General features: G+C 39.3%; 1 protein-coding gene across 2 annotated transcripts in view; it reads right to left on the minus strand.

Moving 5' to 3' along the window:
* The window catches only part of C4B (complement C4B (Chido blood group)), an 876,141-nt gene that overhangs the window by 503,270 nt on the left and 348,925 nt on the right, over positions 1–23,946 (minus strand). For both annotated transcript variants that reach the window (XM_044083184.1, XM_044083183.1), the window contains exon 18: positions 23,350–23,470. In XM_044083184.1, the coding sequence (XP_043939119.1) occupies positions 23,350–23,470 (121 nt within the window). The remainder of the gene's footprint in view (positions 1–23,349; positions 23,471–23,946) is intronic.

Here is a 23,946-nt window from a genome sequence, read left to right on the forward strand (position 1 = left end):
CACAAACAATAACAATGTCAGTCTTGTGGGAACGTAGCAAATTTTCCAATAAAAAACTCTTTATTATGAATGCTCCTAGCATTAACAACCATCAGAGGTGCATGAAATGCTGCTATCTGTGAAGTGTTACATTTTTGAACTGACAAAAATCCTGCCTAGAGTTTGTCAAATATTGCAAAATATCTGCTGCAAAAATTCTCTTCCCTGATCTTGACAAATGCACGCCATCCTGTCTGAATACATGTACGCCCAAAACTAGGCTTGGATGCTCTACACATTTCCATTTTTTAAAACAGGACATTTTTTTTCCCTTTACTCAAATAGTTTTTATTTTCAATTAAATATAACATTTTCATAATATTTTTAAGTATCATTTTAAACAAACAGGACATTTTTTCCATGTAGGTATTTACCCAAAACATCTTTTCATTCACAGTAACCTGGTTGTCCTTTCTATAGGTGATTTGTGAAAAATATGTCCTAAAACCAGTACAAGCTATACTATCTAAGAAGGCTGTCAGTTCCTTACTGACAGTCATAGAATCCTTGCAGATGATGTCATTTGCACCGACTTGAATAAAAACAGATCTGTACTTCTTTACATAAGGTTTTCCAAGGCTTGTCTCACATCTTCTATTTTTGCTCCTGGGAAGCATAACACTGTTCAATGTTCATTATCTTCTCTGCAAATGTATCACTTCCTCTAATAATTTAATCTCCAATTACAAGAATATCTTTGCTGGCCAGCTCTGAAGAATCTTTAACTTCTAATACAATAATATCTGCTCTATCAATTGTTACAAAGGCTAGATCTTTATCACTATCAGTCTTATTAATCCCACTGTTTTCATTGTGTATTAAATTCGCATCAAGCTGGCATTGTAAATCCACAGCTTGAGCCATGTAGTCAACAGCTGTCTTTCTCTTCTTTTTTCTTACAGTAATGTTCTTCAATCCTTACACATTCAGTTTTGATTTCTTCCTTTTCACCTGCCCCTTGCCTCTTGTTTCTACCTTTTCTTTTGGAATAATGATACCTTTTCCTGTAGACTGTAGGTTTTCAGATAGAAAAATATTATCATTTTCTGTAACCTGTGTGTGTTACATAACAAATGGTGTCCTTTTTAGTACGTATTCTCTTTCCTTTAGTCATTAATCAGTTTCTTTTTCTTCCTTGTTATTTGTTGTGAACTTCTTCCTTTCTTTCTTTTTTTGTTTCCTTCTAAACAAACTGGATCCTCAGATTGCTGAATACTTGCATCCAGAATTCCAAAGTTGTCATGGGCATTGTTTTGTTTCATAGGGTTTGAATGATCTTTGCAGACAATAGATGCATCATTTCCTAAATCTGTTCTATTTGTTCTATGCCTAACATTATTTAGTTCATCAGTCCAGTCATTAATAGATGTAACAACAGTTCTCCAAGCCATGCCAACTGCACAAGTGCAATCATCATCATTATGTCTAGATTTACTTCTAACAATGGTAAGAAAATCTTCCAACCTTTGACAAGAGGAACACAGATCACCAGTGTTATCAGCTGTTACCTTTAAATATATGCACAGCATTTGTTACACTATACAAATTATTTGTGCATTAGAAAATCATTAATTGCATACTCATTTAATGAATCCACATTCAGCTTCAAATGAATAAAATAATGTAAAACAAAATAATTAATCAAAATCAGTAACCACAGAATTCAGAGAACTTAAAATCAACTTTTGTGACAAAAAAAATCACATGAGCAATATACAACTAAATACTAAAGTACAGTAAAGTTGTTCTAACCATACAAGTATACAAGTTCTGCAAGCCAGACAAAATTGTAATTTCTTTACATCACAAGCGAAGGCGCACAGTAGCTTCTGCTCACTATAGCTCACAGTCGCATTTCTTTTTAACACTAAAGATCAATAGATCACAAACCAAGGTAGGATTGTTTAGATATGCTCAGGATTTTGCCCTCTTCAGCCTGATAATTTATAACTGTCTAGGCCTTGGGGTGGCTATAGCTTTCCTGTCTAAAACCTATCCCTTTCTAACAACCAACAGTGAAATTAAAGGTAAAGCAACAAAATATGAGTCAAAGTAAATCTTGTTAACAAGCTAACCCTTCCTACCTACAAACAGTGAAAAACAGTGATAACAAATAAAATATAAATTCAAATAAAACTTCTCTTACCAACTCCAGAGTAAATCACAAACCAAGGTAGGATTGTTTAAACATTTTTTATTGTATGGAATGATTATTTTAACAGTTTTAAATGTTTTTTTGATTACATTAATATGACCACTAATTTTTTTTAAGTTTACATTTGAGGCTAGTGAATCTAGTATTTCTTATCTAGACATTCTTCTATCTCAAAACAATGATAGAGGTGAATTTTATACAAAGATTTACCGTAAACTCACGTTCTCTAGCACTTATTTGCATTATTCAAGTTTACATCTCACCCCCAACAAAAAACATGTTGTAGTCAAGGGCCAGTTTGTAAGAGCAGCACAAAAGGTGTCAAGGTTTGACAATTTTCTGGATGAATGTGAGAATATTAAGGGCGTTGTTCCTGGCTAGAGGCTACCCCCATGCTATTGTTAACCAACTCATGTATGAAAGTAAGTAATACACAAAAGAGAAAGGGGAGTTTTTCAAGCCAATTTTAAGTCATCATGAAACATCAGTAGGTGTACAAATAGGTGAATTTAGGTAAACAACACTACTCCTTCTGGTGAATCTACCCCCTTCACATGTACACAACACCCTGTAGAAAATAAAGATTTTACTAGCTCCTTTATCACAAATTATAAAATTGATAGTATGACCATTGGGAGCATATTTCAGAAGAACTGGGCTATTTTAAGGGAAGACAGGAATGTTATTGAAAAGGTGAGGGACACACTATGCATTACATCTAGAAGAGGTTGTAACTTTAAAAATATAATTGAACACTGTAGTAAAACCTCAATATCCACCAGTCATAAAACCCATTGTATGTCCAAGTATGGCTGTTGCTCCATTTGCCCCTATATTATGGTGGAAGAACAAGTAATTATAAAGAATTTTAAATTTAACATAAACGGGACATTTAACTGCTTAACTAGCAGGGTAGTATACGTGGCATGTTGCCAGTACTGTTTGATTTTCTACATAGTAAAGTTTAAAGAGAGAGAGTTGCTGAGCATTTGTATGACATCAAAAAAAGAAAAATAAATAATGCCTAGCAAAACACTCAGTAAATCACCCAGATCATGAGTTTAAGTTCATAATCATGGCAAAGTTAACACTTGGTGAACATGGTGGTCCTTGGCTGCTTAAACTAGAAGAATGTGAGTTATATTGCCAGCGTATGTTTAATGCAAATTCCTGGCCAGGTATAAATGATCAGATTTCTGTCAGCTGCCTTTTAAAACTGAGAGTATTGCAAAGATGACACTGCTGCCATTTTTACAAACAAATGTATTTATTCATTCATCATTAAGTACGTTTTATCAAAATGTTTCTAACTATAATATTGTGTGCATTCAAGTTAAATGACAAGAGTTCAAAATTATTTAAAATTATTTAAAACTATCTGTTCAGGTATCCGGGTTGCTATTGTGTATATTTACTTTTTAACTCGGTGAATTTTATTGTCTTTGACTTAGGATTTGCACAGGGGTTCAGCTGTCACATGATTTTAAGTTGCTCACATGATTCAGCTGTCACGTGATTTTAAGTTGCTCACATGATTTGAAAGTGTTGGTTTTACGATATTTTGAAAGTGTGTTTAAATGTTGTCAGGCCATTTTATGTTTATCTGATGAAATTTTATTACTGAATATAATGAAAGCGCTTATCAACAAGTTTTAGATTGCTGGTGCTGATTTGTTGAAATATCTGCAGCTTTGTATGTGTGTGGGTTTTATCAGTTTTTTGTATTTGGTTTGTTTACTTATGAAATGTCCTTCTTTTCCACAAAAAAACATGTTTTGAGTTGTCCCCACTATTTTACGACAACCCTATCTCTCTCCACAGTTATCATTTTATTTTTAACACAATATTACAATCCCATCCACCAGTACATAAATCCCTTCTGTCATAAACCTTGCAATGCCCAGTACTTCTTTACATAAAGTATTCAAATGTTCTTTCAAAGTCTCTCTTTCCACCTCGGTTCGAAATTGTACATGGATTTTCTTTTTTGTTTCCCTGTTAAATGCTTTTATGATATAAGGATTCAATGGGTTACAGTCTTTCTTTTCTTCATATTCTCCAAGAAAATTTTCCATTGAAAAAACAGTCTCAAATATAATGTCGCAAAATATCTATTTGTTAATAAAATAAATGCTCTTACCTCATGTGCTTTTGCACCAGAAGGAGCTCTTAAATTATCCCACACTTCATACCTGTCCATTTCTTTGTCTTCTTTACTTGGAATCCTTACCACATACTTCCATTTTTCATTTTCTTCTGCCTTTCTTTCCTACTACTCCCCTTTTACCTTTTTTACTTTCTCTGTAAATGTTTTCTTTTCCATCTCACCACTATTCTTCAGGAATGTCTCTGCATCCTCCTTTCTATTTTCTCCATAATATCCCCCAGGAAATATCTCCTTCATTTCCTGTTTCACTTTGTATCATCATTTCTTTAAGTAAGTCATCCTGCAGCCCTCATAACTGGAGAGTTGTAATTATACATCTGTCATTTTCTGACTCATCTCCATCAAGCAGAACTCTTTGAAACATCTCCACTGACCATGCACACATTCTCTGGTCTTGATATTTGCCTTCTCCTCCATTTCTCTCACCACTCCATTATCTCCTTCTCTCTCCATCTGCCTCCCTGTTTCTGTGGGCCATCTGTGTGCCTGGAATGGAAACAGGAAGTGCTCCGTGCTCCTGTAAAATGGGGCCAACTCACAATGACAATGACTGGGGAGGAGTTTCCCTATGCTCTTGTCAAATTTCCCCTAGTAGTATAACTACCACCTCAGGTCTACCCTGAAAAGAAGCTACTAGCCCAGTGGCAATGTCCCAACCAACAAAGGGTAAGTAAAAAATAAATAAATCTATTACTGTCCTCTATATCCCTCCTGGTGACTATGCAGCTACACTGGAGGATATCCAAAACAATACCACAAGAAAAAATACTGCTAGGTGATGTCAATACGAATTGGTTGGACATAGCCTCTAACTCCACTAAATCTAGCATGAGCTTATACAGCTTCACCCAATTAGTTAATAGCCTCACACATTACAGCAAGACTTCAAATTCCTTATTAGAGTGGATCCTAGTATCAGACCCTAGCGAATTCACCACCACATGTAAAATATCAGACTCTCTCAAACTGTGACACTCATCCAGAATCCTCAGTGGTCACTGGAGAAACAGACGTAAAGTTCTGAGTATTGATATAAGTTATTAAGCAACTAGAATCAGTCTGGGAACCTGTAACTTTACAGATAATTTCTTATTAAAAGCCTTTCCAGAGTTCAACAAGCAAGGAGAAGTCTGAGGAATGTTATACTGATTTCCAAGGATCATTACTAAATATTATTTTATTTTATTTTTATTTTTACATTTGTTAACCGGGGATGTCTGACTGAGCTGAAAAGGCCCTTTTTCAGCAGAGGCCCAGGGAGAAAAGCTCCACATTGAAAAGTTACAGATACATTTAGACAATGATTAGTATACACACAAATTACAAAAGACATGTTTTTACAGTGGTATGCAGCACATCAACAGTTACAGTGGAGAGAACAAACAAAAAAAATATTAATTTAAAAATAAAGGTACTTAGATTTGTGGTGTAGAGCTGAAATTTGGAATATAGGTAGAATACATACATAGTATACAGGTACAGTGCATACATTGTAGATTAGCCAGTGTTTGTGAGAAAAGTTTTCAATAAGTACTCTAGGTTTAGTATGTGTACCTTATCCGCTTTCACTAGCCTGGGGAGCAATCATGGCACTGCCAACTTTCCCTGAGATGTCGCCTGATGAGGTCTTTAAAGGAGGCTTTGGACGATGTGTTTTGAATGCTAGTGGAGGCAGAGTTCCACTTTTTAGCTACTGAACTACTATATAGTGCATCTCCAAAGCTATTGTAGCTGTTGGTGACTTCTAGTAGTAGTTTGCTTGATGATCTAAGAGGCCTTTTGGCTGAGTGATGTTGTACTAGGTTTTTGAGGGCAGGACACTTATTGGGGAGGTAATAGAATGACAGAGGCAGAGCTGATTGTAGATTAGGAGGTTGGGCAGTTCAAGCCAGTGGAGCTGTCTCAAAGCAGTACAGTGAGGAGTTCTATATGAGCAATTTGCAGCAAAGCGGGCAATTCTGTTATAGCAGGCTTCCATTTTGCTTAGTTCAGTTTTGTTAAGATTAGTCAGAATGGGAGATGCATAGAGAAGGATGGATAGAAGTTGAGAGCGAGCAACGGCTGATCTTGTGTTGTTGGTAAGAAATGGTTTGATACGGTAGAGTGATCCCAGTTTGGCATGTACTTTTTTAATAGCTAAGTTGAGATGACTATCATATTTTAGATGGGAGTCTATGGTTATCTCCAATAGCTTAGCATGTGCCACTGGAGCGACTGGAGTAGCATTTGTGGAGTAGATAGTGAATTGACTGTTATCAGTGTTTTTGTTAGAACTGGTTATAATCATAAGCTGAGTTTTCTTTGGATTGATGATAAGTTGGGCTTTGGTTAGGTAGTTTTCAACATCAGAGAATGTTAGATGAGTTGTTTGCAGGAGGGTGGGAATGTTTTGTGCAGCACAGATTAAGGTAGTGTCATCTGCATACTGAATGATAGATGCATGCTGTGTGGAAATATGGAGGTCATTTGTGAAGATTGGGAATAGTAGTGGTCCTAAGATAGAACCCTGTGGGACTCCTAAAGTTATGGGCAGCTGAGGAGAGAGAGAATTTAAGCTTGGTACCTGTCAGTTAAGTAGCTTTGGAACCAGGTAAAAGTGGAATTTGATAGGTGATATTGGTTTAGTTTGTTTAGCAGGATGTGGTGCAAGACTGTTTAAAATGCTTTGGACACATCCAAAAAAAGTTTTGACACCTGCAGGCCTTCATTTTTGAGACGGTTTACTGTGTCTGTGAAGCAGAAGAGGGCTGTAGTGGTACTATGTGCAGGTCTGAAACCATGCTGAGTAGGTGACAGGATGTTGCTGTCTAGGAGATATTTTAGCATCATGGTATGGATGTATTTTTCTAGGATTTTGGCCAGGGGGGAGAGTAAAGCAATGGGTCTATAGTTATTGAGTTCAGTGGAGGTCCTACCTTTATGTATGGGTGTAACATAGGATATTTTCCAGAGTTTGGGCACATAGTTTTCAACAATTGATCTGTTTATGAGAGTAGAGACTGGGATAGCAGTAGCATTTGCTGTGAGTTTCAAGAAATAGCTGGGGAGTAGGTCGGCTGCTGTTGATGAGGTTTTTAGTTTGGAGAGCATGCTTTTGATTGAAGTGGTGGAAACTGTTTTGAGGGTAAAGCTTGTATTAGTGTTATTTGTGTTGGGGGGGATAGTGAGGAAGGAACTGTGCTGTGATACTAAGGATAGAATTGAGTTCACAAAGTGGGAGTTGAATTGTGTTTCAATGGGAACTTTAGTGTCAGGGGTGGTTGGTTTGGGGGTAGCCTTTTGGGTGGATTTTAGTAGCTGGTTTACATTTTTTCCAAAATGTTTTGGGGGTTGTGTTGGTATTTAGTTTGTAATGTTGTGTAGCAGGATATTTTGTCCAGCCTAATGCATTTTTTTTGCACGGTTGCGCAGTTCTTGGTACTTAGTTAGGCTTTGTGTTTTTTTTTTTTTTTTTATAGTAAAGCCAGGCAGCGTCCCTCGACTTGAGGATTTGTTTGGTTTCTTTACTGAGCCAGGGGTTTGTAGAGGTTCTAACCTTGATTTTGTGCAATGGAGCAACAGTGTCTAGGTGTTGTAGAAATGTTTTGTTGAAATATGCTACAGCCTGGTCAAGTGGGTGGGTTTTTATGGGGGTCCAGTCACAGTTACAGAGTAAAGTATTGAGGACCTCAGGAGAGAATTTTTTTGTGTTTCTAGTGGATATATAGTTAGTGGTTTTGCATATGCTTGTTCTACTATGTATAAAGTATATTATGTTGTGGTCACTTAAGGTGTTTGGGAGACTGCCTGCGTGGGGGTACAATGTGGGATTGTTAGTTAGGACCCAGTCAAGGATGGATTCCCTTTTAGATTTTTTATCACATCTAGTTGGAATTTGGACTAGCTGCTGGTAGCCATGGAGATTTATTAGATTACTTGGTGGTTCTGATATGCAGGTAAACCAATCTAGGTTGAAATCCCTCAGAATAAGGGTTTCTTGTGAGTATGTGGAAGAACACCAGGATAAGAAGTCTTCAAGGCTAGCAGGTGTATTACCAGGTGGAATATAGATCAGAATTGTGGTGATGACCTTTTTAGGGTGAAGTTGAAGTTGTGAGATAAGTATGTCCCAATTATTGGAGATGGGGTAGGAGTTTGGTAATTGACATACAGTTAAGCTGGACTTATACAGTAAGGCAGTTCCACCCTCTTTACAAAGTGGTCTGTCTTGTCTAATGATATTGTAGCTGGTAGGGAGGACGTCTGAGTTAGCTATGTTTTTATTTAGCCATGTTTCTGTTAAAGCAACTAGTGTGCTATTGTGGCTTGGAGTTCAAGTATTTTATTTTTGATACTTCTAATGTTAATATTTAGCATTAAAAGATGGTTGGTTTTGCTGCTGTTGTTGATTTGCCCCGGGATGAAGACAGCGGGGGTGTTATGTTCTAACATTTGTGTTGGAGCAGTTTGTGTTGGACAGGATGGATTTGGGCCTGGGTTGGGGTGGATATCCCCACTTATGGTGAGCCTGGTGTTAAAATGTTTATACAGATGTTGGAGTTTGTTGAGGAGTGTGAGAAAGTATTGTGTTTTTCTGGAGTAGGAATGAGAGCATATGTGTTTAGTTCTAAATTGGTTTGTTATGTAGTTCTTGAACAATTGTGGGCAAATATTATTATAATGTGTGGTGTCTGTATATGAGAGTGCATAATGCAGTGTTGTGCTACTAAGTTTAGGAATATTGCTAGAGTGATAACATGTGGTGTTATAAAGAATTATGAGAAGACAGACTAGATTTAGTTGTGTTATAGTCATGGTTATAAAGTTTAAGATGGTACTAAGTGGGGGTCTGAATAGGAATTATAGGGTTGCACTTTTTGTGGATGGGTAAGTAGTGTGGGTGATGTAAAGAATGCCTAATGGGAATGAGAGTGATTGGGAGTATGTTTGTGTGGAGCAAGTTGGTGTGGTATAATGTGATCTGACTTGAGGAGCTGTGATTGGTGGAGCTGATGTGAGGGTGAGCTGTGGTTGTGATTACTATAAATGTAGAGGTAGTGGGGGTGGGAGGGAATAGGGGGCAGTGCAGGGAAGTGGAGAGCACAAGCGTTAGCGAGGGTGAATGGAGCGGGGCAAAGCCCACCAAGATAAGAGTAAAAAGTAAGTATTACTTTACAAATCTGAACACTTTAAACAAATTCCTGAGGTCTAATGGCTTACCAGCAAGCAGAATACAATTGCTGAAGAGCACTTGTGGCTCCATGCTCAGCAGGATTCTAATATAGACTTAGTATTGGGGGAGGGAGATAGCACAAGGGGTGTAAACCAGGAGGAATGCAAAGAAACCAGAGAGGCAATCAGTGAAACACTATCAGTGAAGGCCTCAGAGGGGGTAAGTAAGAATTCAAACTACCTGTAAAGTGAAGGAGAGAAGCGACAGCAAACTTTATTAAGGTTGGGAGTGTGTCTTTACATTGACTTGCTGATTAGTAACTAGTTCATAGGTTCATAGGTTCATAGGTTTATACTAGGCTATCTGCCCGAGGGCATTTATAAGCCTAGCCATAGTTTTGTGGCTTAAGCCACCCCTTAGTTTGGAGAAACTATGCCCATTATTTAGCTGTGCCTCTGTCGAGCAGTGACACTGAGGTAACCCCTGGGGTGTATCTGCGATCTCCCATCCATTGGTCAAGATTCCTCTTGAACAAGGCCAGCAGGTGCTCTGCCTCACATAAACCGGGATTTTGTTCCACAGCATAGGGAGTCTTTGGGTGATGAATCTATCCCTCCAGCACGTCCTATTAATAACCGTGTCGAGGTTTAAGTCACCCGCCCTTGTGGCTCTGAGGGATCTAGATTTTTTGAGATGAAGCATATTCATCAAATCTGGGTTTGACATGGCCTTGTATGTCAGGCATAGGTCACCTCTGAGTAAGCTGCATGCAACTGAATATAACTGGAGTTCTTTCAGTCGTGCAGCATAAGACAGATTTTTGAGACCCTTTATCCTTTTGGTGAGGAACTTTTGTGGCCTCTCCAGCTGCTGCAAGTGTCAGGTCAGATACATTCCGAATGGGGAATTGTACTCGATCATTGGTCTGATGAGTGATGAGTATAGGGAGACTATGACTTCCCTTGATCTAGATGTGAATCCCTTCATGATAAGGTGGGCAATGTAGAAGGTCTTCCTAACTACTTTAGCAATATGAGTGTCGAATGAAAGGCTACTGTCAACCTGGGTTCCCAGGTCCCTAATAACTTCTTCTGTGTTCAGGGGATTGCCACCTATGTGGTAGCTAGGGGTAACCTTATTTTTCCCGAAGGGTATGACTATGCATTTTTTGGCATTTAACTTTAGGCCATGGCTCTGGCACCAGTTATCCGTTTCTGTGAGACCCTTCTGAAGGATATCTGTGTCGGATGTGTTCTCAACTACGGCGCCCAGTTTGCAGTCATCTGCGAACTTTGTCAGCTATAACCCTCCTGTGTTTGCTTGTACTTTGGAAAAGTAGATGCCAAACAAGAGTGGGCCCAGGACTGAGCCCTGTGGGACACCACTTGTGACAGGCTTAGAGTCTGACATGGCGCCAGCAACTCTGACCCTGTGGGTTCTGTCACTCAGCCAGTTTGCAACCCATCTTGTAATGTATGGGTTTACATTTAAGTTGATGAGTTTTAATGATACCCGAGTGGGGTATTGTATTGAAAGCCTTCGCCAGGTCTAGGTAGGCTGTATGGACTGCCTTCCCCTCGTCAATGGCCTTGGTGACTGTTTCAAAAAAGTCAACCAAGTTTAAAAGGCACGATCTGCCTTTGACAAAGCCAAACTGGGTTGGATCCAAAGTCTGCAAATTCCCTATGTCTTTATTTATGAGATCCATTATGATCCTTTCCATGGCTTTGCAGATCAGGCTTGTCAAGCTAATGGGATGGTAATTTCCAGGGTCGGTGGAGGCACCGCCTTTGTGGAGTGGGACCACAGTCGCTGCGCCACTCCTGGAGTATATCCGAGGTGAGACTAAGATTAAACAGCTGTCCTAACTGTGGGTTTAATTCCTCATTGAGTTCATGGAGCACACAGCCGGGGACACCATCAGGTCCCATGGATGCTGTGTTCTTTGCCTTGGAGAGAGCAGTTCTCACCTGAGCATTGGAGATGTTTGGGGGGCTACAATCATTTGGTATAGATTTAGGCGGGGAGGGTGGGGAGAAGTTTGCACTGAACCTGTCAGCCAGTATGTTGGCAATGTCTGTAGGATCAGTAATCTTCACATCATTTTGAACTAATTCTGAGCATATCTGGGAGTTTCCTCCTAGGTTTCTGACATAGCTAAAGAATGCTTTATGGTTGTCTTTAGAGTCCTTAGCTATTTTTTTCTCAAAATTAGCTTTGGATGATTTTATGAGAGCTCTTAGCTTTTTACTTATAGTGATCAGCGGTGTCTTACCTTTTAAGGATTTTGCTCTATCTTGTAGTAGCTTTCTCCTTTTATTGTAGAGTTTGTTTATGGCTGGAGTCCACCAGACTGGACGCTTGCCTTTGGTACAAAGAGTCTTTGTTTTGCTTGGGATTGCCTGATCCATGCAGCCCTGCAGGTGCTGGTAGAAGGCATTTGTAAGTGATTCAGCGGTTTGAGTAATGTTAACCGCCGGCACAGGGGCCTTAAAGGAGGCCACACTAGTCTTTAGAAGTGTGAAGTCGGCCTTCGGGAAGTTCTCTACTGTGCTCTTTTCCATTTCGCGTGGGGCGGGATGAGGACCTCCAGCGAGATTAGTTTGTGATCAGATCTCACCAGTGAGGGGTATACTTCTGGCATTGAACATTGTGCTCCCATGTTCGTGATGATGAGATCAAGTATGTTCTCTCCTCTTGTGGGGATGGTGACTAGTTGTTCCATGGCATTTGAGTTTATGAATTCCAGGAACTTTTGGGCTAGAGTGTTTGGGCTTGAGTAGTGTTCCCAGTCTATATTAGGGTAGTTGAAGTCACCTAGTATGATGGTGTTGAGATACATTTATTCCCTCCAGTGTTTTCAGGAAGGCCATGTGAGGTTCCTGAGTTTGCGAGGGTGGCCTGTAACATGCTACAATTTGCATAGCAGTCTTGCCTATGGTTAATTGCACCTGGATGGTTTCTGATGCATTGTGCGATGCCACCAATCTTGAGGTGTGGGTGTCCTTGATGAGTATGGATACCCCTCCTCCTTTCTTGGTATTGTCCGGGTTTTGAGGCCGGAACGCATGATATGAGGTAAAACCTGATAGTGCTGGGGTGCTCTCAGGAGCCTTGAACCAGGTTTCTGTCACAGCACAGACATCGATGTTCTTCATACTGAGAAGGGCCTCGAGTGCGTGCATCTTGAGGTTGAGACTTCTGGCATTGAGCAGCATTACCCTTAGTTTTTTTCTTTGTTTTGTTCTAGGGTGGTAGGTTTAGAATTTGAGCCTTGCCTAAAAAGGCACTATGGGGTGGCAAGAGCCTTTGCCAAAATCCGAATCCCAGGGTGACAAGTGCAAGCCGTCCCTTGCGAAGCAGCGTGGCTTGTCCAGCATGTCATCCCAGGCAGACAGACATTGGATCCCCTTTGAATGACACCAGAGTTTAAGCCAATTGTTAAAACTGATCATCTTATCTCTGTATTGTGGCATCATTCTTGGTGAAGGTAGGATACTGCTCAAGGTCAGGGTCATACCTGCCTGGGCTACATAATCAGAGAGCTCCTCTATGTCTCTTTTCATGTAGTCCAGGGAGGTACGTCTCAGGTCGTTTACACCAGCGTGGACAATGATTGAGTCATACTTGTACCTGCTGTTGAGAGACCTGAGTGCATGCGTTATGTGGCGGATTCTAGCACCCGACAGGCAGCTTACTGTGACCTTCTCCTTACTCAGTCTGGTGAGCGGGACATCAGTGTGTCTGACTATGGAGTCACCAATGACTAGTGTGTCTGGCATAGTGTTTGGCCTTAAGGGCTGTGACTGCTTGACACTCTGACTGTGTGATCTATGTGATGCAGGTGTTGTGTTTTGAGGTGGTAGTTGTTTGGGTGTTTGCTTTGGTGGCCTCTGCTGTTTTGGTAGATTTTTGATCAGAGCCTCCGAGTATGTCTTTGTGTGTTTATGTGTATGATTTGAGGTTGTGATGGTATTATGTGAGACTGGGTCTATATTGTGTGTGGTTACCTTCTCCTCCTGTATGGTCTTGCCAGTCCTATGTTGAGAGAGCTCAGCCTCCAGTTTGGCCGTATAGTTGCATCTCTCGCATGTATTTGTGTTTTGTGGGAGGAGGAGAGGGTTGTCTGTGTACATGAGGCAATTGTAACATTGCCTCAATAATCCCAGGTTCACCAGCTGATCAGGAGAGGATATTAGCAACTGATCCCTCGACATGCTAGAATGAATAGACAGAAAAACTTAAAGAAAGGTTTTGGGGATGTGGGTGACCGAGAAATGGGGTTTGCTTTTTTTGGGGTACTTTCTATAACAAGAGTGCTGTATCGAGGTGATAAGTACTGTAGGAGCAAGTGCTTAGCTTAGTTTGTGCACAGATTAGCGTAGGGAGATACATTAGCAATGAAGGGGAATGTAAAGAGATGCAAATAAACAGGTGGGCCTCCAAGTGATACAAACTAAGGCAGAAAGCACTGAGAGGGCTGCTTGATGGTTAATTTAGTCACAAGGATCTGAATTAAATGGATACTGTCTATTGGACAGTTAGGATTACTGCACTAGTGGGGGGGGCACAAGGCTACAACAGTCAGTTTTATTAGCACGCTGAGAACTATTAAGAAATACTGCTAATGTAATAGCTTCACTCTCATAAAAAATACAAGCAGAATGCCTGGGTGGACTGACCCTGCTCTTGAGGCTCAATATGTATATCCTTGTTTACTTTGCAGTACTGATTCCTTCTTATACTGTATGGGTGGAGTGGTAACCGCAGACTGCAGATTTGCTTGAGTGTGCTCCTGCTCTTGAGGCTCAAAATGTATATCCTTGTTTAGTTTTGCAGTACTGATTCCTTCTTATCACTGCGGTGGTGGTGCTGCGGTAGCGTTGTCACCTCACAGCAAGTTGTTGTGCCATTCGATTCTCAGCTAGAGCATCTTCTGTGTGGAGACATGCATGAATGGGTGCACCTTCGTTGAAGGTTGTGCGTCAGGGCTGGCAAACTCGGCACATAAAAAATTTTCTGCTAATCATTAGTGGACTGGAGTTCCGCTGTGGCGACCCCTAACCGGGAAAAAGCTGAAAGACACAAACAAACAAACTGATTCCTTCTTATACTGTATGGGTGGAGTGGTATCCGCAGATTGCAGATTTGCTTGAGTGTGCTCAGCAAGCAGAATGCAATTGCAGAAGAGCACTTGTGTCCTGGTGGGAGACAGTCAGCTCCACAGCAAATCACAAACCAAGGTAGGATTGTTAAGACGTGCTCAGGATCTATGAATGTCTGTTGCACTCACAAGTTAAAATGATATCAGTTTAGCATGGAGAACCAATATGAGTGCAGAAATCAGTGGCAGCCATGTACTTAGGCTATCTGATTAGCAATGATTTCCGCAGGAATGCTTCCATGCAATGCAGTGCATACTACTACAGGATCTTGACATTGGGCTGACATTCAAATGACTAGTGCAGATGAATCATGACTAGTCTGACCGACTAGGTATATTAATTATCTCTCTCTCTTCCTGTCTGTTTTTGCTGTCACAGCTATATAGTATAATATATTATTCCTCCATTGAATGAGTCCTTTCATAAAGTGACACAGTCTGTTTTATAAGCACCAGAGCACAGTCCTCAGCTCAGAAAATAATGCAAGTTTGTGCTGAATTCCCAGGAAGAGACAGATCAGGATTACAGATATACCACTCTAGCTGTCACTAATTTGTCGTCTTCTCATTCTAAGTAGAACGCTGAATCCGTGGCTATTTTTCACAAGATAAGAATCAAGGGTAATGGCTGGTATATAAAAGGGTACTCTCTAACCCTGCTTTGAAAGCTTTATGTCACCTGATGCATATGGTTCCGTATCTGATTGATATTCTTATTCAGGCTGCAGATTACTGATAACCCTTCCTGATACTGTCTCTAAAGGTTTTAAAGCTGGTACCTTACAGATGACAGAAGTAAAACCCAGATTAGTAACTCTGCCTGTGATGTGGTACACATATTTTGGCGGTATTGAGATAATGATAACGTGACATGTACAGATCAGAATTCGGCCCTTTTCTTATGATGTAAGCTCAGAGTGATCACTGAATGCTTACATTTGTAATCACGGTCTTTACATTGCCTGATAATGATATACATAGTGAGTCAGAATGGAAAGAACAAACTTCGATAGCTGCAAAATTGATCATTCTGCTTTACTGAGCAATTTTAATATCTTTAACAGGATATTCTTTAAGAAAGAGTACAGACCCAGCAGTCGGAGTAGAAACAGGGAATGCAGTACCCAGAGGAAATATCAGACTATTCAGTGCAAACAAAATGTCTACCAAGAACAAACCATTTCTCTCTCAGTAGAATGTCACTGTGTAGAAAGAATGTTCATACATTTCAAGGAAACTTGGAAAGCTGTTACCGCATACCAGATACGTTCTACAGATAATTTCCATGTGCTATGCCACAAAATATTGTTTGAAAAAATAAATAAGTCCAGTCCCATAAGCATCACCTCAACTCTGCATAGCTTATCTCATCCATTACATTTTTTTAGAAAGAGGCTAATAAATACAGTAGGTTAGGTAGCTGCAAAGTGAGACATTTTTATTCCAAATTATCTGTGGCCCCAACAAAAGGCAGTTACTACAGGACAATAATGGACTTTTCTGCCAGCATTACAAATCTCATTAATTCCAAATGTTTTAAGTATCATCTGTCAAAAGCTTGTTGGTAGTGATAAACCAGAATTCACAGGTTGCAGCTTCACTTGTAGAAAATGCTGGCCTCGGTTATTTCATTGTGTGCATATCTCAGGAAATACCCAGGATTTCCAAGCAAGGAATTTCAGTTTTCAAAATTTGGTCCCATCATTAATCATGTTTGTAGCTCCAGATAGTCATTAAATTATGAAATCTAGTTTATATAAGCCTCTGTCTCTATTCTTTAGGCTAAAAAAGCAGGTCTGTGTTTAACCATCGAATAACATTTCCATTGAAGGACTAAACATTGAAATCTAACCAGTGAACGTTCATTCAGCAAATGGAAAAAATACTAGTTGGCCCACACTGCCCCACTGCCATTTTCCCCACTGTAATTTGGTCACAGAGTTGGGGGAGTGTGGTGGGTGAAGCCCCTACCTGGGTAGGTTTGAAATGCTGCATTTTGTGAGATGGAGAATTGTTGGCTAACTAGTTACTTTCCCTGGTGGAAAAAATGAATGTTCGCTGGTTAGGGTTTGATGTTCATTGGAAATGTTATTTGATGGTTAAACATAGATTTTATCTGATACTTTTCTGAATATTCTGGGACCATTATTCCAGACCTGGAGGTGTACAGTTTAGCACAAATAATTAGAAATGTCAAGAAATTGACTTTCTTTTTGTCTAAATGTACAACAGGAAGGTTACTATAAGATATTCTTACAAGCGGTTCAGTTGCTATCTGTAAATAGTTTATTCAAATCATGTCTGCCCTAAAACAAGGGATTAAACAACCAGAGTACAAAATAAAACCTACATAAAGTTAATCTCTCAACCAAAAACATAAACAACTTCATGCAGATTCCTTCCCCTTATACATAGGAAGCTTGCTTTGTTTCCCATTAAGGAATTCACATTAGGAAGCCTCTAACTATACTCTGTGTCCTTGAAACGGAATGTCTAGCAGTGAGTCCTTGGTTTGGTTCATTCAGTTTAAGCTTGCAAACTGTGTGAATCTGTGCACTCTCAATGAAGCACACGGTAATCCCCAGTCACTCTCAAAGATGAGCATGTGTTTTCATTGAACTTAGCCATTAAAGAAAAAAATCTGGTCCTTCCATTTCCCAAGATCAAGCTAACTCAACAGAGCTCCCTGCTTCAAATGTGGAAGTATTTTGTGTGATCTCATATCAAAAAATAAGCAGAACCCCAGGCCTAGAAGGCTTTCTGTCGTGCTTGTGTTAATCATTTACTTTTTTCTCGAAATTATGTAACTTTATTTTGGCACATGCTTCAGTGTTGTAAATTTAAATTAATTCAAAACCATAGTTATCCTTTAAACTATTAGTGACCAGAATTAATTCGGAAACTGGCACACAATTTCACATATTAATGCTAATGTTAAGAATATGAAGCTAGTTTTGCAAAGAGATTTAAAAACAGCAAATATACTGGTTTCTCATTTGCAGTTATACTTTACGCCTGCAAAGCAAGACAATACAGTATTACCAAGATGGATCAGAACCAAAACGATAATAATGAAATTAGATTGGATGCTGCCAAAGCTTTTGATAGGATCTATATTTTCTACAAAAGCACTCCATACACTCATCTCCACCTACTTCAGATGATCCATTGCAGCAACTACTATAACATCTCATCAAGACTGTCTGTCAGTGGTTTGTAATATAACAGGCATCCTGTTGAGACTAGCCTCAGTCTCATGGGATAGAGGGATACAGCTCTGACTATAACCCAGATGATCTGTTGATTAGCAACTTTGGATATGGAACGGCTATGGCAGGAGATGATGTCAGTAAGCAGATGTTTCTGCCTTTCTCATCCTGGGGGTGGGGGTAGGAGTGGAGATTGACCTGGTGTTCCATTGATTCCAACAGGAGTACTGGGAGATTGAATGAAGCAGCTATTGCGACAGTGCATCTCACACTGCACATAAGCCAGAGATGTGGTCCTGGCTGTGAAGAGGCATACTCAGCAAGCTTCCCAGAACAGCAGCTTCTGTAAAGCTACCAGCCACTTTAGGAAGGGAGTTACCTGAAGGTGCCACCTGATGGGCAAACTAGCTTGCTCGCACATACCTGAATCTCACCTTCAAGGGGAAACAAATAGCTAACTGAGCTCTTGTGAAGGACAAAATAGGCTACATGCTCTTGTCTTATCTGGAGAATAATCATTTGACTCTTGTCCTCACTGGAGGAATAAATTGGCCAAACTGGTGTGGGCAGGAGATGTGCTACACAGATTGTATAGATCCAGTTAGGAATTCCTGTTGGTGTTGTCATTCAACAGGGACTTCCTCTTCCAGCTTATCTTTCCAGAAGTTATTTAGAATATTTTTGCAGCATTATAAGTCAACAAGAACATATTGATGTTAATATCAAAAAACATTATATGTTAGTCACTACCTCTGTAGATGTTACCCTTACATATCTTCCTAAAGCACAGAGATCAGTGCCTGTTCTTCTTGTTTAAATATTCTTATAACATGGTATTCAGCTGCAAATGTAATCTAAATAAGTCAGATATTTCCCTACTTCAAAAACATTTCCAAATGCAAATCGTAACTCTTTGAGTAAATAGGTGGTGCCTAGTAATTTCCAGTCCTGTACTGATAACCCTATAAACTTTTCCTGAAATTAACTTAATAAGCTACATCAAAAAGAAAATCAAACAAGACCTGGATAAATGAGGTAAACTACATTTCAGAACATTTGCCAGATGTACAGTAATAAAGACTAATGTGTTTCTTATTTTATTTCAGATTATTTAACAGCACATGTTGTGATATCACTCAGCAATATGTTAAGAAAGGAAATATAATTATTAACTTAAATGTTACTAGATACTACCTAATATGACAAAAAATCTTTTTTAAGGATAGTCAATTTCTTTCATGTTGACTTGTGCTGGTTTCTTCCCCTCCTGTAAGTTCCTTTGTCTATAAGTTCTCAGCCAGGACTGAACCCCTAAAACCCTGATACAAATCTCTTTTAAGAAGATACAATTACCACACATTCTAAAGGATGTAACTGAAATAATAACCAATGCCAAATATGAATTTCTGATGAAATGTGTTATAGTCAGTCCAAACTTTACATTAAGCTCTGTTATCTTGCATGCCTCCTTTTTCTGAAAATGTACAGATTACTGCAATCTCATGGCACAGATTCATAAAGCCATCACTTTGCCTGAAATGACCCACGCTCAGCTAGTGGCACAAGAGCACAATGGACTGTATGGGAAGGATGGGAGTGAGCAAATTATGATGGCTCACCTATCCTGGGGAGGGAGATTGCCTAAGCACAGTTCAATATTAGCATTAAGAGTTTAGCGAATGCCTAAACTCAGTATAATATCAGCATTAAAAGCTTGGAGAATGCCTAAGCTCAGTATAATATCAGCATTAAAAGCTTGGAGAATGCCTAAGCTCAGTATAATATCAGCATTAAAAGCTTGGAGAATGCCTAAGCTCAGTATAATATCAGCATTAAAAGCTTGGAGAATGCCTAAACTCAGTATAATATCAGCATTAAAAGCTTGGAGAATGCCTAAACTCAGTATAATATCAGCATTAAAAGCTTGGAGAATGCCTAAACTCAGTATAATATCAGCATTAAAAGCTTGGAGAATGTCTAAGCTCAGTACAATATCAGCATTAAAAGCTTGGAGAATGCCTAAGCTCAGTACAATATCAGCATTAAAAGCTTGGAGAATGCCTAAGCTCAGTACAACATCAACATTAACAGCTTGGCAAAAGCACAAGCTCAGTTCAATATCAGCATGAAGAGCTTGGTGAATGCCTAAGCTCTGTAAATATCAGCATTATTGAGCTACAGAAAGGCTTCACTGATATCAATGACTGCTGTCGAAACCATGGCCTTAAGCTTAATGCCAAAAAATGCATTGTCATCCCCTTTGGGAAAAACTCAGTTCCCACTAATTGCCACATCAACGAGAGCCCATTGAACACTGAAGGCATTATAAGAGATCTGGGGACACAGGTTAACAGCAACCTCTCCTTCAACCACCGCATTGCCACTGTGGTCAGAAAGTCCTTCTATGAGGCACATCTCATTACCAAGGGTTTTGCATCCACGAAGAAAGAGCCCATCATCTCTCTCTACTCTTCCCTCATTAGGCCAGTCATTGAGTATAATGCCCCATTTGGCATGTACCTCACTAGACACATGCAACACCTGGAAAGGCCACAAATGTACCTCATGAAGTGGATTCTAGGCCTTAGACCCATGTCCCACATGAACAGACTCAAAAAACCCCAGCTATTCTCTGTCTCATATTGTCTACTAAGAGACGATCTCTACTTGACTTACAAAGCAATGTCTGACCCAGCTCTGTTAGAAATGCTACATCTAAAGAAATCCCAATCCCTCCATGCCACACACTTCAGAGACCTCAACCTCATTACCACAATCAACAGAACATGCTGAAGGGATAGGTTCATAACCCAGAGACTGCCCATGCTCTAGAATACACTCCCCATACATGTCAAAAACAGCACCTCACTGGCCCTCTTCAAGAGAAATCCTGATGAGTGGAGGGAAATAGAAAGTTCACCCTGGGGATCACTCCAGTGGCTCTACTAGATAGAGGCAATGTGAACTAACATTGGGTGGTACAATGTCAGGGCACTTCTATGGGCTGAGCTTATAAAGGCTCCAGGGCCATTAGCCTAATTCACACCTATGAACCTATTAAGAGCTTGGCAAATGCCTAAGCTCAGTACAATATCAGCATTAACAGCTTGGGAAATGCCTAAGCTCAGTACAATATCAGCATTAAGAGCTTGGGAAATGCCTAAGCTCAGTACAATATCAGAATTAAGAGCTCGGTAAATGCCTAAGCTCAGTATGATATCAATATTAAGGACTTGGTGAATGCCTATGCTCAGTATGATATCAACGTTAAAAGCTTGGTGAATGCCTAAGCTCAGTACAATATCAGCATTAAGAGCTTGGGGAATGCCTAAGCTCAGTACAATATCAACATTAAGAGCTTGGTGAATGCCTAAGCTCAGTATGATATCACCATTAAGAGCTTGGTGAATGCCTAAGCTCAGTACAATATCAGCATTAAGAGTTTGGCAAATGCCTAAGCTCAGTAAAATAGCAACATTAAGAGCATGATGAATGCCTAAGCTCAGTACAATATCTGAATTAAGAGCTTGGTGAATACCTAAGCTTAGTACAATATCAGAATTAATAACTTGGCAAATGCCTAAGCTCAGTACAATATCAGAATCAAGGGCTTGGCGAATGTCTAAGCTCAGTACAATATCAGCATTAAGAGCTTGGCGAATGCCTATGCTCAGTTCAATATCAGCTTTAAGAGCTTGGTAAATGCCTAAGCTCAGTATGATATCAACATTAAGGACTTGGTGAATGCCTAAGCTCAGTATGATATCAACCTTAAAAGCTTTGTGAATGCCTAAGATCAGTACAACATCAGCATTAAGAGCTTGGTGAATGCCTAAGCTCAGTACAATATCAACATTAAGAGATTGGTGACTGCCTAAGCTCAGTATGATATCACTATTAAGAGCTTGGTGAATGCCTAAGCTTAGTACAATATCAGCGTTAAGAGCTTGGCAAATGTCTAAGCTCAGTATAATATCAACATGAAGAGCTTGATGAATGCCTAAGCTCAGTACAATATCAGAATTAAGAACTTGGTGAATGCCTAAGCTCAGTACAATATCAGAATTAAGAGCTTGGTGAATGCCAAAGCTCATTACAGCATTAAGATTAATAGCTTGGTGAATGCCTAACCTCAGTATAATATCAGCTGTTAGAGCTTGGCAAAAGCCTAAACTTACTATAATATTAGCATTAAGAGCTTGTGAATGCCTAAGCTCAGTACAATATCAGCATTAAAAGCTCGATGAACATCATGACTAAAAATTGCACAATATTTTGATTCTCTACAGTGACATGTTCTTTTATGACTACCAAGCTTCCCCATCATCTTCAAGTTATTAGGAAAAGGTTTTGGTTACTGAAACATCATTCTGGACTGGTGTATTATTTCACATAAAGCTACACATTTATTCCATTTGCTAGACTATTCCACACTCAGACCATGACTAGCCACTATACTTCATTTTAATCCAGCAAAATTAGCCTCATTTGCAAGTTTTGCTACAACCTGTGTACTGGATGATCTGGCCACCAATGAACAGGGGTGAATGGCTGATGCAGGCTTATACATCTCAGGTGGAAGCTATTGACAGTGTCCTGTCACAGTAGCTCCACATGTGCCACTACAAAGTGCAGGTAGTGTGAGTCCAATAAGGGGCTCAAATGTACTGTAGCTAGAATTTTTGATGAGTAGAGGTATGCACTCCAAAGTACAGCACAGCAAGCATTGGACAGTGCATTCCAGCCAAAAAAGGAGGAGTTTGGGGTATGCAAAAAGTCTCCTAACATCTGCTGAATGACAGCAAATATCCATGGCCTTCAACTCCTGCTCCTTGAGTACTGGTATACTAACGGTGGGAGAACTGAAGGGGTCAATAGGGTGGGGGAAATGGGGCCCCAAAAATATGATTAATTTTTTATCAAGACCTTAGTGGCACACTGGGGCATACCCGGACATAAAATACATTTTGGAGTTACATGGATTTCACTGTCAAACTGAAGATATTTTGGACTGTGGTAGCTAGCTATTATCAGTTAGTTCCAAGTGTACCGGAGAATTATTACTAAATTGAATGTAGCTGTCTTGGATTCCGTAGCACAAATACAAGTTAAGCTGGGTAGATTGGAATGTTAATTTCTTCATATGAGGTAGTTTCACTGGCAACTGACGTTTGCTTAGAATTTGCTTCAATATGTCATATGCATGTCTGTCTGTGTTTGTGCATGCATGTGTGTGTGTATGTATGCATGTATGTGTGAAAGTGAAATTCTGAATGAAATGTATCTTTGTCCTCTTACTAACCAGTTCTATAGCCATTTCTGTATAAAGGTAAATTGATGAGAAATCTTCATCTAAAATGCAAGTGAGAAGAACTTGGACAACTGTGTGTGATGCATTTTAAATATGATGTAAACATTCAGACATATATCACTATTTATTATTATTAATTAATCCATACTTACATGTATTCACCATTGTCTTTTACATTCACTGTTTTCCACAACCAGCTTTGAGGAAAGACAGTTCTAGTCACAATTGCACTTTCATCAAAGAAATCCTGTTCATCTGCCCAATCCTCAAATGCTGTAAATAGAAAACATAAGATGTTTTTTTATAATGGCATAACAAGTCTAAAGGTTTATTTAGTAGACACTAAACAAAGAGCAAGAGCTTATAAAGGAAAATGAGAAAATTCTGTTTTGTTTTTCACTTTTCCTGTCACTTTTACATTTCTTTTATGTTCATTCCTTGTCATAGTTGCTAAGGAGACCTTATTTTTTTAAACACCTAATAAATACTCAGGCCGCTATACTAACAGTCTTTTCAATAAGCAAACCATGGAAAGAAAATAAAAAGAAAATAAATAAAAGCAAAAGTCAAAAAGCAAACCATGGAAAGAAAATAAAAAGAAAATAAATAAAAGCAAAAGTCAAAAAGCAAACCATGGAAAGAAAATAAAAGAAAATAAATAAAAGCAAAAGTCAAAAAGCAAACCATGGAAAGAAAATAAAAAGAAAATAAATAAAAGCAAAAGTCAAAAAGCAAACCATGGAAAGAAA

The sequence above is a fragment of the Protopterus annectens genome, chromosome 9.part0 (assembly GCF_019279795.1).
Source record: "Protopterus annectens isolate FY-2018-M chromosome 9.part0, PAN1.0, whole genome shotgun sequence".
Classification (NCBI taxonomy): domain Eukaryota; kingdom Metazoa; phylum Chordata; order Ceratodontiformes; family Protopteridae; genus Protopterus; species Protopterus annectens.